General features: G+C 45.5%; 1 protein-coding gene across 1 annotated transcript in view; it reads right to left on the reverse strand.

The window, feature by feature from the left end:
* LOC126284619 (complement factor D-like) overlaps nt 1-14,447 on the reverse strand; it is a 174,766-nt gene that overhangs the window by 66,580 nt on the left and 93,739 nt on the right. Inside the window, exon 5 of the mRNA XM_049983688.1 lies at nt 1,076-1,244. Coding sequence (XP_049839645.1) covers nt 1,076-1,244 — 169 coding nt within the window. The remainder of the gene's footprint in view (nt 1-1,075; nt 1,245-14,447) is intronic.

The raw sequence follows: 14,447 nt of genomic DNA on the forward strand, positions 1-14,447 counted from the left end.
ACTATCAGCTCGGAGACCATGGCTGCGGTTACCCTTGACGCTGCATCACAGACAGGAGCGCCTTCGATGGTGTACTCAACGACGAACCTGCGTGCACGAACGGCAAAACATTTTTTCGGATGAATCCAGGTTCTGTTTACAGCATCATGATGATCGCATCCGTGTTTGGCGTCATCGCGGTGAACGCACATTGGAAGCGTGTATTCGTCAACGCCATACTAGCGTATCACCCAACGTGATGGTATGGGGTGCCACTGGTTACGCGTCTCGGCCACCTCTTGTTCGCATTGACGGCACTTTGAACAGTGGACGTTACATTTCAGATGTGTTACGACCTATGCCTCTACTCTTCATTAGATCCCTGCGGAATCCTACATTTCAGCAGGATAATGCACGACCGCATGTTGCAGGTCCTGTACGGGCCATTCGGGATACAGAAAATGTTCGACTGCTGCCCTGGCCAGCACATTCTCCACATCTCTCACCAATACAAAACGTCTGGTCAATGGTGGCCGAGCAACTAGCTCGTCACAATACACTAGTCACTACTCTTGATGAATTGTGGTATCTTGTTGAAGTTGCTTGGGCAGCTGTACCTGTTCACGCCATCTAAGCTCTGTTTGACTCAATGCCCAGGCGTATCAAGGCCGTTATTACGGCCAGAGGAGGTTGTTCTGGGTACTGATTTATCACGATCTATGCACCCAAATTGCATGAAACTGTAATCACATGTCAGTTGTAGTATAATATATTTGTCCAATAAATACCCGTTTATCATCTGCATTTCTTCTTGGTCTAGCAAGAGTGTATTTTATTGTAATTTTCATAAATGTATCAGTGGCACCTTAAAAGAAAAATTATCAGCAAATTCTGTTTGGTTAGAGGGGTAGTTATAAACTGAGAAGCCACCTTCGCCCAGGTCCGAACAATGAGTCTATGCCCATTTTTAGACCCAGGAAGAGACTGTGATTGCACACGCTGCTGCAACGTCAGTCAGAAAGTAACTGAAGGGACTGTAGCGTTCTGCGGGTACTGTGAGTCGGCTAGTTTGTGCCTGAGGATGAGCACAACTCACTGAAACACACACTGGGCGGCGGTCAGCACGACGGACGTCGAAAGCAGAGCTCCGCCGCAGAGGACTCTGTTGTCGGCGAGCACCAGCGTGTGGTACGGGAACTGGCCGGGCGCCGTCTCCCTGGCGTTGACAGCGCGCCCCCCGTGTACTGGGAACCTCGTCAGTCGACCTGCAGCGGGAACGCATGGAGCGTGCGTGATCAGAAAGTAACGAGAATTTTTTTAATCTCACAGGATTTATACACCTTATTTTCAACTACATCTACATCTACATGTGTGGTGTGCGTACTGTAAGACCTTCGGTACACACACCATCAGATTATTTGGCTTGTCGCTCTAACGAAGTAGGCGAGTGTCAGCAATATGTCTCGCGGTCTTATCGTGGCGTGTTTATCTTCTGCCGTTAGGTCAGACGATAGAAATGCCACTTGCACGCCTAGAGTAGCAGATTGACGGTTTAAACAGAACTTTATTAATTTTCACACACATTTATTAAAATAATAACAAGGCACTGTTTACAATTGACAATCTGAAGTTCCTTTGGTCTTCGTACGTTAGTCTTATTCTCATATATCTCTGATACTTGACAAAGTGTCTATACATTTCTCTTCATGGCTATGTACAGGAATGATGATCTTATTACGCGCAGACTGAAACTTGACTATAGGCTGGAGTAATCGGAGGTCTGTACACTGGTTATAATACCTCGCGCGTTCAGATATGACTGCGCGGGTGTGATCCGCGAGGAGAAAAGGTTCTACGTTAGTAGCAATCTCATTGGCTGCGCTACATATTAATACGCGGAACGGCGGAAGCAGAATTTGGTCCGTCTTTAAGACAGCGCCATCTCGTAGTGCGGAAACGGACGAGCGCTGCGCCTGCGCTGTTGTGCTTAGCGGGGCGCGCTCTAGTGGGAACGTTGTGTACGCGCTGACTATGCGGAACTATGTACACAACAACATGGATACTCTGAAAATCACATTTTAGTGCCTGGCAGGGGGTTCATCTTCTAGCCGAGCGGTCCTAGGCCTTCAGTCCGGAACCACGCGGCTGCTACGGTCGCAGGTTCGAATCCTGCCCTGGGCATGGGTGTGTGTGATGTCCTTAGGTTTAAGTTGTTCTAAGTCTAGGGGACTGATGACCTCCGATGTTAAGTCCCATAGTGCCTAGAGCCATTTGAACCATCTTCACAATTCTCAATTACTCAAATCTCGTATAGAGCGCAGGAAGAATGAACACCTATATCTTTCCGTACGAGCTCTGATATCCCTTATTTTATGTTGGTGATCGTTCCTCCCCTATGTAAGTCTGTGTCAACAAAATATTTTCGCATTCGGATGAGGAAGTTGGTAACTGGAATTTCGTGAGAAGATTCCGTCGCAACGTAAAACGCCTTTCTTTTAATATGTCCATCCCAAATCCTGTATCATTTCTGTGAAACTTTTTCCCATATTTCGCTGTAATACAAAACGTGCTGCCTTTCTTTGAACTTTTTCGATGTACTCCGTCAGTCCTATCTGGTAAGGATCCCACACCGCGCAGCAGTACTGTAAAACAGGACGCACAAGCATAGTGTAGGCTGTCTCCTTAGTAGGTCTGTTATATTTTCTAAGTATCCTGCCAATAAAATGCAGTCTTTGGTTAGCCTTCCCCGCAACATTTTCTGTGTGTTCTTCCCAATTTAAATTGTTCGTAATTGTAATACCTAGGTATTTAGTTGAATTTACGGCTTATAGATTAGACTGATTTATCGTGTAACCACTGTTTAACGCGTTCCTTTTAGCACTCATGTGGATGACCTCACACTTTCGTTATTTAAGGTTCAAAAAATGGCTCTGAGCACTATGGGAATTAACTGCTGAGAACTTAGAACTACTTAAACCTAACTAACCTAAAAACATCACACACATCCATGCCCGAGGCAGGATTCGAACCTGCGACCGTAGCGGTCGCGCGGTTCCAGACTGTAGCTCCTAGAACCGCTCGGCCACACCGGCCGGCTATTTAAGGTCAACTGCCACTTTTCTCGCCATTCCGATATTTCTTCTAAATCGTTTTGCAGTTTGTTTTGATCTTCTCATGACTTTATTAGTCGATAAACGACAGCGTCATCTGCAAACAACCGAAAACGGCTGCTCAGATTGTCTCCAAAATCGTTTATATAGATAAGTAACAGCAAAGGGCCTATAACACTACCTTGGGGATCGCCAACAATCACTTCTGTTTTACTCGATGACTTTCCGTTTTTCAAATTTTTTTATCTTGCTGATACACATATTACTGGCATATACACTCCTGGAAATTGAAATAAGAACACCGTGAATTCATTGTCCCAGGGAGCGGAAACTTTATTGACACATTCCTGGGGTCAGATACATCACATGATCACACTGACAGAACCACAGGCAACAGAGCATGCACAATGTCGGCACTAGTACAGTGTATATCCACCTTTCGCAGCAATGCAGGCTGCTATTCTCTCATGGAGACGATCGTAGAGATGCTGGATGTAGTCCTGTGGAACGGCTTGCCATGCCATTTCCACCTGGCGTCTCAGTTGGTCCAGCGTTCGTGCTGGACGTGCAGACCGCGTGAGACGACGCTTCATCCAGTCCCAAACATGCTCAATGGGGGACACATCCGGAGATCTTGCTGGCCAGGGTAGTTGACTTACACCTTCTAGAGCACGTTGGGTGGCACGGGATACATGCGGACGTGCAATGTCATGTTGGAACAGCAAGTTCCCTTGCCGGTCTAGGAATGGTAGAACGATGGGTTCGATGACGGTTTGGATGTACCGTGCACTATTCAGTGTCCCCTCGACGATCACCAGAGGTGTACGGCCAGTGTAGGAGATCGCTCCCCACACCATGATGCCGGGTGTTGGCCCTGTGTGCCTCGGTCGTATGCAGTCCTGATTGTGGCGCTCACCTGCACGGCGCCAAACACGCATACGACCATCACTGGCACCAAGGCAGAAGCGACTCTCATCGCTGAAGACGACACGTCTCCATTCGTCCCTCCATTCACGCCTGTCGCGACACCACTGGAGGCGGGCTGCACGATGTTGGGGCGTGAGCGGAAGACGGCCTAACGGTGTGCGGGACCGTAGCCCAGCTTCATGGAGACGGCTGCGAATGGTCCTCGCCGATACCCCAGGAGCAACAGTGTCCCTAATTTGCTGGGAAGTGGCGGTGCGGTCCCCTACGGCACTGCGTAGGATCCTACGGTCTTGGCGTGCATCCGTGCGTCGCTACGGTCCGGTCCCAGGTCGACGGGCACGTGCACCTTCCGCCGACCACTGGCGACAACATCGATGTACTGTGGAGACCTCACGCCCCACGTTTTGAGCAATTCGGCGGTACGTCCACCCGGCCTCCCGCATGCCCACTATACGCCCTCGCTCAAAGTCCGTCAACTGCACATACGGTTCACGTCCACGCTGTCGCGGCATGCTACCAGTGTTAAAGACTGAGATGGAGCTCCGTATGCCACGACAAACTGGCTGACACTGACGGCGGCGGTGCACAAATGCTGCGCACCTAGCGCCATTCGACGGCCAACACCGCGGTTCCTGGTGTGTCCGCTGTGCCGTGCGTGTGATCATTGCTTGTACAGCCCTCTCGCAGTGTCCGGAGCAAGTATGGTGGGTCTGACACACCGGTGTCAATGTGTTCTTTTTTCCATTTCCAGGAGTGTATCTGCAATTTCAGCTAGTTTGAATTGTTCCGGCGTAACATCAAGCGCCGGCACGACGATTCAAGAACGGAAGAGCAGAGAGGGCTGTGAGACGACGTCATCCAGTAGCATGCTGGTGCACCCCTCTCTAGGAGGACACCGAGACAGGAGTGGCTTCTACACGAAGAGAATATAGAGAACTCGACGCATGTCCGCGGCCCGAGTTGAAGACGAGCCGTCCTTCGAACGCTACAGCAGTGATTTATGAAGTCTATTGTTTTGCCCGCATTGGGATTGTACGTGCTGAAGGACGTTTATTTGCACCTTTCATTTGCTTGCGGCGCATCTTTGTGAATACGCGAAGTTTTGTCCTTTATCTTACTGTAATAAACATCATTAATACGATTTGCTTGAACTGTTGTCTAGCGATGCGAGAAAGCCGCTTTCCTAGGCACCCAGTATTAGACGAGAGGGCAGAACATAACATGAATACGTAGTTTATTGTTGACAGTCGAAAATGTTACATTTGTTATTGACTGTTCAGTGAATTTTCTCTTTAGAAAAAGGTTGTTGTTGTTGTTGTTGCTGCTGTTGTCATCAGTCCTGAGACTGGTTTGATGCAGCTCTCCATGTACTCTATCATGTGCAAGCTTCTTCATCTCCCCGTACTTACTGCAACCTACATCCTTCTGAATCTGTTTAGTGTATTCATCTCTTGGTCTCCCTCTACGATTTTTATCCTCCACGCTGCCCTCCAATGCTAAATTTGTGATCCCTTGATGCCTCAGAAAATGTCCTACCAACCGGTCCCTTCTTCTTGTCAAGTTGTGCCACAAACTCCTCTTCTCCCCAATTCTATTCACTACCTCCTCATTAGTTCTGTGATCTACCCATCTAACCTTCACCATTCTTCTATAGCACCACATTTCGAAAGCTTCTATTCTCTTCTTGTCCAAACTATTTATCGTCCATGTTTCACTTCCATACCTCGCTACACTCCATAAAAATACTTTCAGAAACGACTTCCTGACTCTTAAGTCTATACTCGATGTTAACAAATTTCTCTTCTTCAAAAACGCTTCCCTTGCCATTGTCAGTCTACGTTTTATATCATCTCTACTTCGACCATCATCAGTTATTTTGCTCCCCAAATAGCAAAACTCCTTTACTACTTTAAGTGTCTCATTTCCTAATCAAATTCCCTCAGCATCACCCGACTTAATTCGACTACATTCCATAATTCTCGTTTTGCTTTTGTTGATGTTCATCTTATATCCTCCTTTCAAGACACTGTCCATTCCGTTCAACAGCTTTTCCAAGTCCTTTGCTGTCTCTGACGTAATTTCAATGTCATCGGCGAACATCACGTTTTTATTTCTTCTCCGAATTTTCCTTTTGTTTCCTTTACTGCTTGCTCAAAATACAGATTGAATAACATCGGAGACAGTCTAAAACCCTGTCTCACTCCCTTCCCAACCGCTGCTTCCCTTTCATGTCCCTCGACTCTTATAACTGCCATCTGGTTTCTGTACAAATTGTAAATAGCCTTTCGCTCCCTGTATTTAACCCCTGCCACCTTCAAAATTTGAAAGAGACTATTCCAGTCAACATTGTCAAAAGCTTTCTCTAAATCTAGAAATGCTAGAAACGTAGGTTTGCCTTTCCTTAATCTATTTTCTAAGATAAGTCGTAAGGTCAGTATTACCTCACGTAATCCAACATTTCTACGGAATCGAAACTGATCTTCCCCGACGTCGGCTTCTACAAGTTTTTCCATTCGTCTGTAAAGAATACGCGTCAGTATTTTGCAGCTGTGACTTATTAAACTGATAGTTCGGTAATTTTCCCAACTGTCAACACCTGCTTTCTTTGGGATTGGAATTATTATATTCTTCTTGAAGTCTGAGGATAATTCGCCTGTCTTATACATCTTGCTCACCACATGGTAGAGTTTTGTCAGGACGGGCTCTCCCAAGGCCGTCAGTAGTTCTAACGGAATGTTGTCTACTCCCGGGGCCTTGTTTCGACTCAGGTCTTTCAGTGCTCTGTCAAACTCTTCACGCAGTATCTTATCTCCCATTTCATCTTCATCTACATCCTCTTCCATTTCCTAATATTGTCCTCAAGTACATCGCCCTTGTATGGACCCTCTATATACTCCTTCCACTTTTCTGCTTTCCCTTCTTTGCTTAGAACTGGGTTTCCATCTGAGCTCTTGATATTCATAGAAGTGGCTCTCTTTTCTCCAAAGGTCTTTTTAATTTTCCTGTAGGCAGTATCTACCTTACCCCTCGTGAGTTAAGCTTCTACAACCTTACTATTGTCCTCTAGCTGTCCCTGCTTATCCATTTTGTACTTCCTGTCGATCTCATTTTTGAGACGTTTGTATTACTTTTTGCCAGCTTCCTTTACTGCGTTTTTATATTTTCTCCTTTCATCAATTAAATTCAATAGGTAGGTCAAAGAATTTGTATTAAATTTTGCTTGACAAATGGAATAAAGTGGAGCACCACATTCTAAATGTTTACTGTGGGTTTTAGCAAATCTGCTACGAAAAGGCAAGAGTCAGAGTGGTACAAACGTTTCAAAGAAGGTCGAGAAGACGTAGAAGACGACGACCACCCTCGACGCCGTAGCACATCAATTACTAATGACAGTGTGGATGAAGTAAAGAAAATGGTTCTGGAAAATCGGCAAATCACCACCATCAGAGTGATTGCTGACGATGTCGGCATTTTCGTTAGCTCATATTAACCGCTTTTCGGATGTTTTAGACATAAAAGGCGGTGCAATAAAGTTAGTTCCGAAACAAATAACGTCGCGTAGACATCGCTCAGGAATTGCTGAATGAAGTCGACAAAGATCCAGAACTTCCGAAGAAACTTGTAACAGGTGACTAAACGTAAGCGGATGTGACGTCGAAACCAGCGCCCAGTCGTCCCATTGGACATACCCTGCAGAACCAAGATCGAAAAACATTCGACAAGTTCGATCACATGTGAAGGTTCTTCACAATGTTTTCTTCGATTGCAAAGCGAATGAGTTCCTGTCTTATGGTCGTACGGTCAATAAGGAATACTACGTGGAAGCTGTGTGCCGTTTTCGTGAAGCGCTACGAAGAAAACGAGCAGAATTTTGGCAAAGCCACTCGTGGAAATTGCATCACGATGGTGCTCCCGCTCACACATTAATGCTTGTTCGTGATGTTTTGGCAAAAACAAAACCGTTATGTTATCTCTGCCATCGTATTCGCTAGGCATGGCCCCCTGCGACTTCTTTCTATTTCCGAGGCTGAAGAGAACCGTAACGGAAAATGAGTTCCAGGAAAGCTTCGAAGATTGAAAAAAGCCCTGACGCAAGTCTGTTATGCCTGACAGGGATTAAATTGAAGGAGACAAAGTTGATGTTGATGAATGAAGATTCTTTAAGAAAAACAAAAACTGGCCTTACTTCTTGTCACACCTCGTATAAACAGCCGCGCAATCTGCTAGTTATACTAATACGAGGAAGTGCTCGAAGGCAATGCCTTCTTATGTGGAAAGTCTTAAAGATTTCTAAATAAAACAAACGGTATAAATATAATATATCTTTATTCGTGATGGCTATGTATTTTCAGACATCTATCGCTAGAGGGCACCGAACTGTAGCATCTAAGATGGCGCTGTGCAACGAAACGAAGTCGGTGCATGAGAAACGGCATGCTATAATCGAGTTTCTGACTGCATGAGCTCTTCCATATACATAGCACTCTCTCCATCAGCATGACAATGCAAGACCAAACACGTGCGCCGCGGCACCTGCAACGATACGAGGCCTCGGGTTCACTATCATTTATCATCGTCCATACAGTCCCAACTTGCCCCTATACGATTTTCATGTGTTTCCAACACTTAAGGAACACCGAGGACTTCACTTTGATAGTGACGAAGCGGTTCCAGCAGAGGTGAGGTTGTAGCTCTGTGAAAAAGGTCAAATATTCTACAGCGAAGTATCAACAAACTGGTCTCTCGTTGGGAGAAATTTATTCGTCGCCAGGGTGGCTATGTTGAGAAATAAATATCCAGACATGAAAAACTATTTCTAAAGCTTAGAGATTTTTCATATAAGAATTCGGAAGCATTGCTTTTCGGCTCACTCTCGAATCACGAATAGTGCAAACCGCTAGTGTACGATAATGCTTGTGAGGGTACAGTAGACATTTCTCTTTTCGACAGATGTTTGAACTCAATTATAATATAATTCATGCAAAATAGCAGATATTTGTAAGGCTTGAACAGGTAACAATTTTTATGTACAGTTTTTTTTAATTTCTCTTTCATGTGTTCACAGATTCATAAGACTATTAACAAAAAAACTGTTTATGTTCATTTCTTTGCGTTTATTGCATAAAATCGACGTGCTGAGCTCGAATATAGCGTCCGTCTTTTTCAAATGTCGATACTTCTCAACATTTAAACGATTTTTGAAAAACTGTTAATTTACTAGTTTTTTCTGGCAAACTACAACATATTTCCATTGGTTCGATTATGAAACAATCACTCATTTCATTCGTTAAAAAAAAAAAAAAAGCTATAGGTGCCCGAGTCCTTCAGAATCGTCTTTATTTCGTCGACTGTCATAACTGTAATACATCGATTTTGCCAGATTTTGAGCTCATGTTCATTTCATATGCTCGCACCTGTCCTGTATTTTTAACTGTCTGTGTGATCGCAGTTTATATTTCAGCCTCATTTTCCCCCCATGAAGTATAGGTTCGGTGATGCGATGACTACGCGCCATCCGCGTGCTTTGACATGAATAATTACTTCATATGTTTTAGTATCTGCAGTCTGATTTGCCTTGCATTCGAAGTCTGTTTTTTCCTGCAATCCAGTGCGGTACATTTCTTCGTCCTGTACTGTAATTTCACACGATTGCACATCACCCAACTTACCGCTCTCCAACAGTGAGTTCTGCTCCTGTCTCTTCAACACAAAGTCAAGGGAAACCGTAACACGCGCAGGACGACCTACAGTGCAGTTCAAATGGTTCAAATGGCTCTGAGCACTATGGGACTCAACTCCTGTGGTTATCAGTCCCCTAGAACTTAGAACTACTTAAACCTAACTAACATAAGAGCATCACACACATCCATGCCCGAGGCAGGATTCGAACCTGCGACCGTAGCAGTCGCACGGTTCCGGAATGTGCGCCTAGAACCGCGAGACCACCGCGGCCGGCCTACAGTGCCTGATTTTATACCACCAGATACTATTTTAAAAACATTCGAAATTTCCTTTCCCTCTGCAACTCTTGTAATATGCCCCGGCAGTAAGCAATTTATGAGTCCACATTGACAGAATACACTCCCGGAAATTGAAATAAGAACACCGTGATTTCATTGTCCCAGGAAGGGGAAACTTTATTGACACATTCCTGGGGTCAGATACATCACATGATCACACTGACAGAACCACAGGCACATAGACACAGGCAACAGAGCATGCACAATGTCGGCACTAGTACAGTGTATATCCACCTTTCGCAGCAATGCAAGCTGCTATTCTCTCATGGAGACGATCGTAGAGATGCTGGATGTAGTCCTGTGGAATGGCTTGCCATGCCATTTCCACCTGGCGCCTCAGTTGGACCAGCGTTCGTGCTGGACGTGCAGACCGCGTGAGACGACGCTTCATCGAGTCCCAAACATGCTCAATGGGGGACACATCCGGAGATCTTGCTGGCCAGGGTAGTTGACTTACACCTTCTAGAGCACGTTGGGTGGCACTGGATACATGCGGACGTCCATTGTCCTGTTGGAACAGCAAGTTCCCTTGCCGGTCTAGGAATGGTAGAACGATGGGTTCGATGACGGTTTGGATGTACCGTGCACTATTCAGTGTCCCCTCGACGATCACCAGAGGTGTACGGCCAGTGTAAGAGATCGCTCCCCACACCATGATGCCGGGTGTTGGCCCTGTGTGCCTCGGTCGTATGCAGTCCTGATTGTGGCGCTCACCTGCACGGCGCCAAACACGCATACGACCATCATTGGCACCAAGGCAGAAGCGACTCTCATCGCTGAAGACGACACGTCTCCATTCGTCCCTCCATTCACGCCTGTCGCGACACCACTGGAGGCGGGCTGCACGATGTTGGGGCGTGAGCGGAAGACGGCCTAACGGTGTGCGGGACCGTAGCCCAGCTTCATGGAGACGGTTGCGAATGGTCCTCGACGATACCCCAGGAGCAACAGTGTCCCTAATTTGCTGGGAAGTGGCGGTGCGGTCCCCTACGGCACTGCGTAGGATCCTACGGTCTTGGCGTGCATCCGTGCGTCGCTGCGGTCCGATCCCAGGTCGACGGGCACGTGCACCTTCCGCCGACCACTGGCGACAACATCGATGTACTGTGGAGACCTCACGCCCCACGTTTTGAGCAATTCGGCGGTACGTCCACCCGGCCTCCCGCATGCCCACTATACGCCCTCGCTCAAAGTCCGTCAACTGCACATACAGTTCACGTCCACGCTGTCGCGGCATGCTACCAGTGTTAAAGACTGCGATGGAGCTCCGTATGCCACGGCAAACTGGCTGACACTGACGGCGGCGGTGCACAAATGCTGCGCAGCTAGCGCCATTCGACGGCCAACACCGCGGTTCCTGGTGTGTCCGCTGTGCCGTGCGTGTGATCATTGCTTGTACAGCCCTCTCGCAGTGTCCGGAGCAAGTATGGTGGTCTGACACACCGGTGTCAATGTGTTTTTTTTTTCCATTTCCAGGAGTGTAGTTTAGTTAACTACGTAATATATTCAAAAACAATAGTTATTCAGGGTGATCATCATTACAACGCTCTAATTTGACGTACTAACTTTAGTGGTATACTTGTGCATGGGTCGAATACATCGACTACTTTAAAAGGACTGTTGCATGTATCGATTTATATCGATATTTTCTACTAAATGTTTTCCTGGCGTTTGTTAATGTAGACATAATTCTGTGGCTATAAGTAAAGTTCATTGTGGTCTTTTACCGTAAAATGTCCACATCCATAAATTGACAATTGCCAGCAGACATGTTTTTTGTGTTTGTGGACATTACATTGGATTTAAACAAATGAGACATAAAATTGTGCCTGGTACGAAGCTCTGTGAGGCGTAACGCGCTTATTTCAGTGTCATGTTCAAGACAAAAACGTAACATTGGCTTCCTATGGGACTTCCGGTAGCTGCCTGTCTGCTTTGGAGGGTTTTCTATGTGAAACAAGAAAATATATCCGATGTGCAATTCCTCGAATATGGCGAGAAGCCTACAAACCAAAACAACTGTTAAAAATGGTTCAAATGGCTCTGAGCACTATGGGACTGAACATCTGAGGTCATCAGTCCCCTAGAACTTAAAACTACTTAAACGTAACCAACCTAAGGACATCAGACACATCCATGCCTGAGGCAGGATTCGAAGCTGCGACCGTAGTGGTCTCGCGATTCCAGACTGAAGCGCCTAGAACCGCTCGGTCACAGCGGCCGAGAAGACAACTGTTATTTCTGTGTGGTGGATGTTACACATTACATAAGTACCAACACCAGAACAGAATATTCTATATCCTAGCGTACCGTCGTCTGTTGCTACAGTACCCAATAGTGAAGAGCTGCCAATTCCGCCACCGCCGAAACTGCATACTAGTGAAAAGGAGGCAGAGACAAATTCAATTCATGACAGTGATTTCAATTTAAATGATGACAGAAATATGGAACTGAGGCTCTTAAATCAGCTGAAGTTGGATGATCTTGTTAGGAAGTTGCAAGTAACCAAATCAAAGGCTGAACTTCTTGCACCCCGTCTGAAGCTATATAACTTGCTCTAAAAATCCTATAAAACAACAAAATACAAGGTACGCCGTGGGGATTTGTATGCTTCTACCAAACGTACGGAAATCTTTGTTTTTTTAGGATTGTTCTTTTGTTGTGATGTTAATGGTTTCTTTGGAAACATTAAGATTAAAAAAAAAATTGTTCAATTAGCACTGAGCACTATGGGACTCAACTCCTGTGGTTATCAGTCCCCTAGAACTTAGAACTACTTAAACCTAACTAACCTAAGGACATCACACACAGCCATTCCCGAGGCAGGATTCGAACCTGCGACCGTAGCAGTCGCACGGTTTCGGACTGCGAGCCTAGAACCGCGAGACCACCGCGGCCGGCCATTAAGATTCCTCAAGAACCAGATTAATGGCGTATTTTTATGGACTGTTCAAGTAGACGTCTCAATGCTGTCCTACTTCACTATGGAGACAAGTTTTCATACAAGTAGATGACTTTACCGCTTAAAGAGACTTATGAAAATGTTAAGCTGCTCTTGGGAAAACTAAAATATGGATGTAACAAATTAGATGTTTGTGACGATTTTGGAATATATTCTGGGGCTTCAAGGTGGCTATACCTAATACTCTTGCTTCCTTTGCCTGTGGGATAGCAGCACTACACCAAGAAAGAATGGCCAAAAAGAACTCGTTCCATGTGCCCACAACGTAAGAGGGGAACACCATGTGTCTACGTAGAATACTCTGTTACCACCATTTCATATTAAGCATGGCCTTGCTAAACAAATGATCAAATGTTTAGATAGAAACATTGAGGCTCTCACCCTCATGAGACAAATGTTCCGCATATTATCTGAAGCAAAAATTACACGGGGGAGTCCTCACCAAACCTCACATTCTACGTACGTGCTACGAAGGGAAAGTACGTGTGGGGTAAACTCCGATCGGAGGGGTCAGAAGAACGCAAGAGGAAAAGTCGATCAAATGTGTATTTTTGAATCTCACCATTGTTGAATGAAGATTCGGTGTTACTCAATATTTTGTCACTTATGCCCAGCAATTCTTGTTACATTTCTTCTACAGGACTCTAGTCATATTAAATAAGAATGCAATATTAGTAGCTCTTAAGAAAATAGAAAAAAATCATTATAACATGCATAATATTGATACTTACGAAAAACGTCTTACACCGGCTGGTTATAATTAAAGTGCAGCTACTCACAGAGGTTCAGTGTAGGCTGTAGTTGTCGTATGGAACCGATTTGCGGTGGAAAAGGAATAGTTTCAATTTTGGCAGCCAGGTGCAAATCTGGCATTGTGTATGCAAGAAAGACGTAGAGAATTTGTTTTCCATGTGTAGTGGATTAGGAACAGGACGTGAGCAGGAAAGGTGAGTCAGGTGAGAGAGGCATAATTTTGAGTTCATTAATAATTACTACTTACACAAATTGTTTAATGTGAGTACTGGAGATGACGAATGCTTCATCCGTAAAACTTTGTGATGAACAGTTGCTCGTAGCAGTTTCAGTGGAATCGAAGAAATGTATTCCTGTATACTGGCCTTCAGATCAGGTAGAAACCGAATGTGTACGTTAAACGCGTTGTTTTAGATGTCTACAGAGCCGAAATTCACATGGATTCAGGTGACCTTCCAGGCCATGCATCAGGAAAATCTGTGGAGGAAACACTTCCGTGGGAGTTTGCGTGAAGCAAATCTTTCACAGGGGTGAGAGACATGACTTGTTGCCAAATCTTGCGTGAACAGTGGTTTCCACACAGCTGTGCTGTTCCAAAGCGGGAATCACTTGCTGTACGAGGAGGCTAGACAACGTGTTGACGTCACGGTACGCCTGACAGGCCCCCTGGGGTTATTCATTTCAAATTAGAATCGA

This window comes from Schistocerca gregaria, chromosome 8, assembly GCF_023897955.1.
Source record: "Schistocerca gregaria isolate iqSchGreg1 chromosome 8, iqSchGreg1.2, whole genome shotgun sequence".
NCBI classification, from domain to species: Eukaryota; Metazoa; Arthropoda; class Insecta; order Orthoptera; family Acrididae; genus Schistocerca; species Schistocerca gregaria.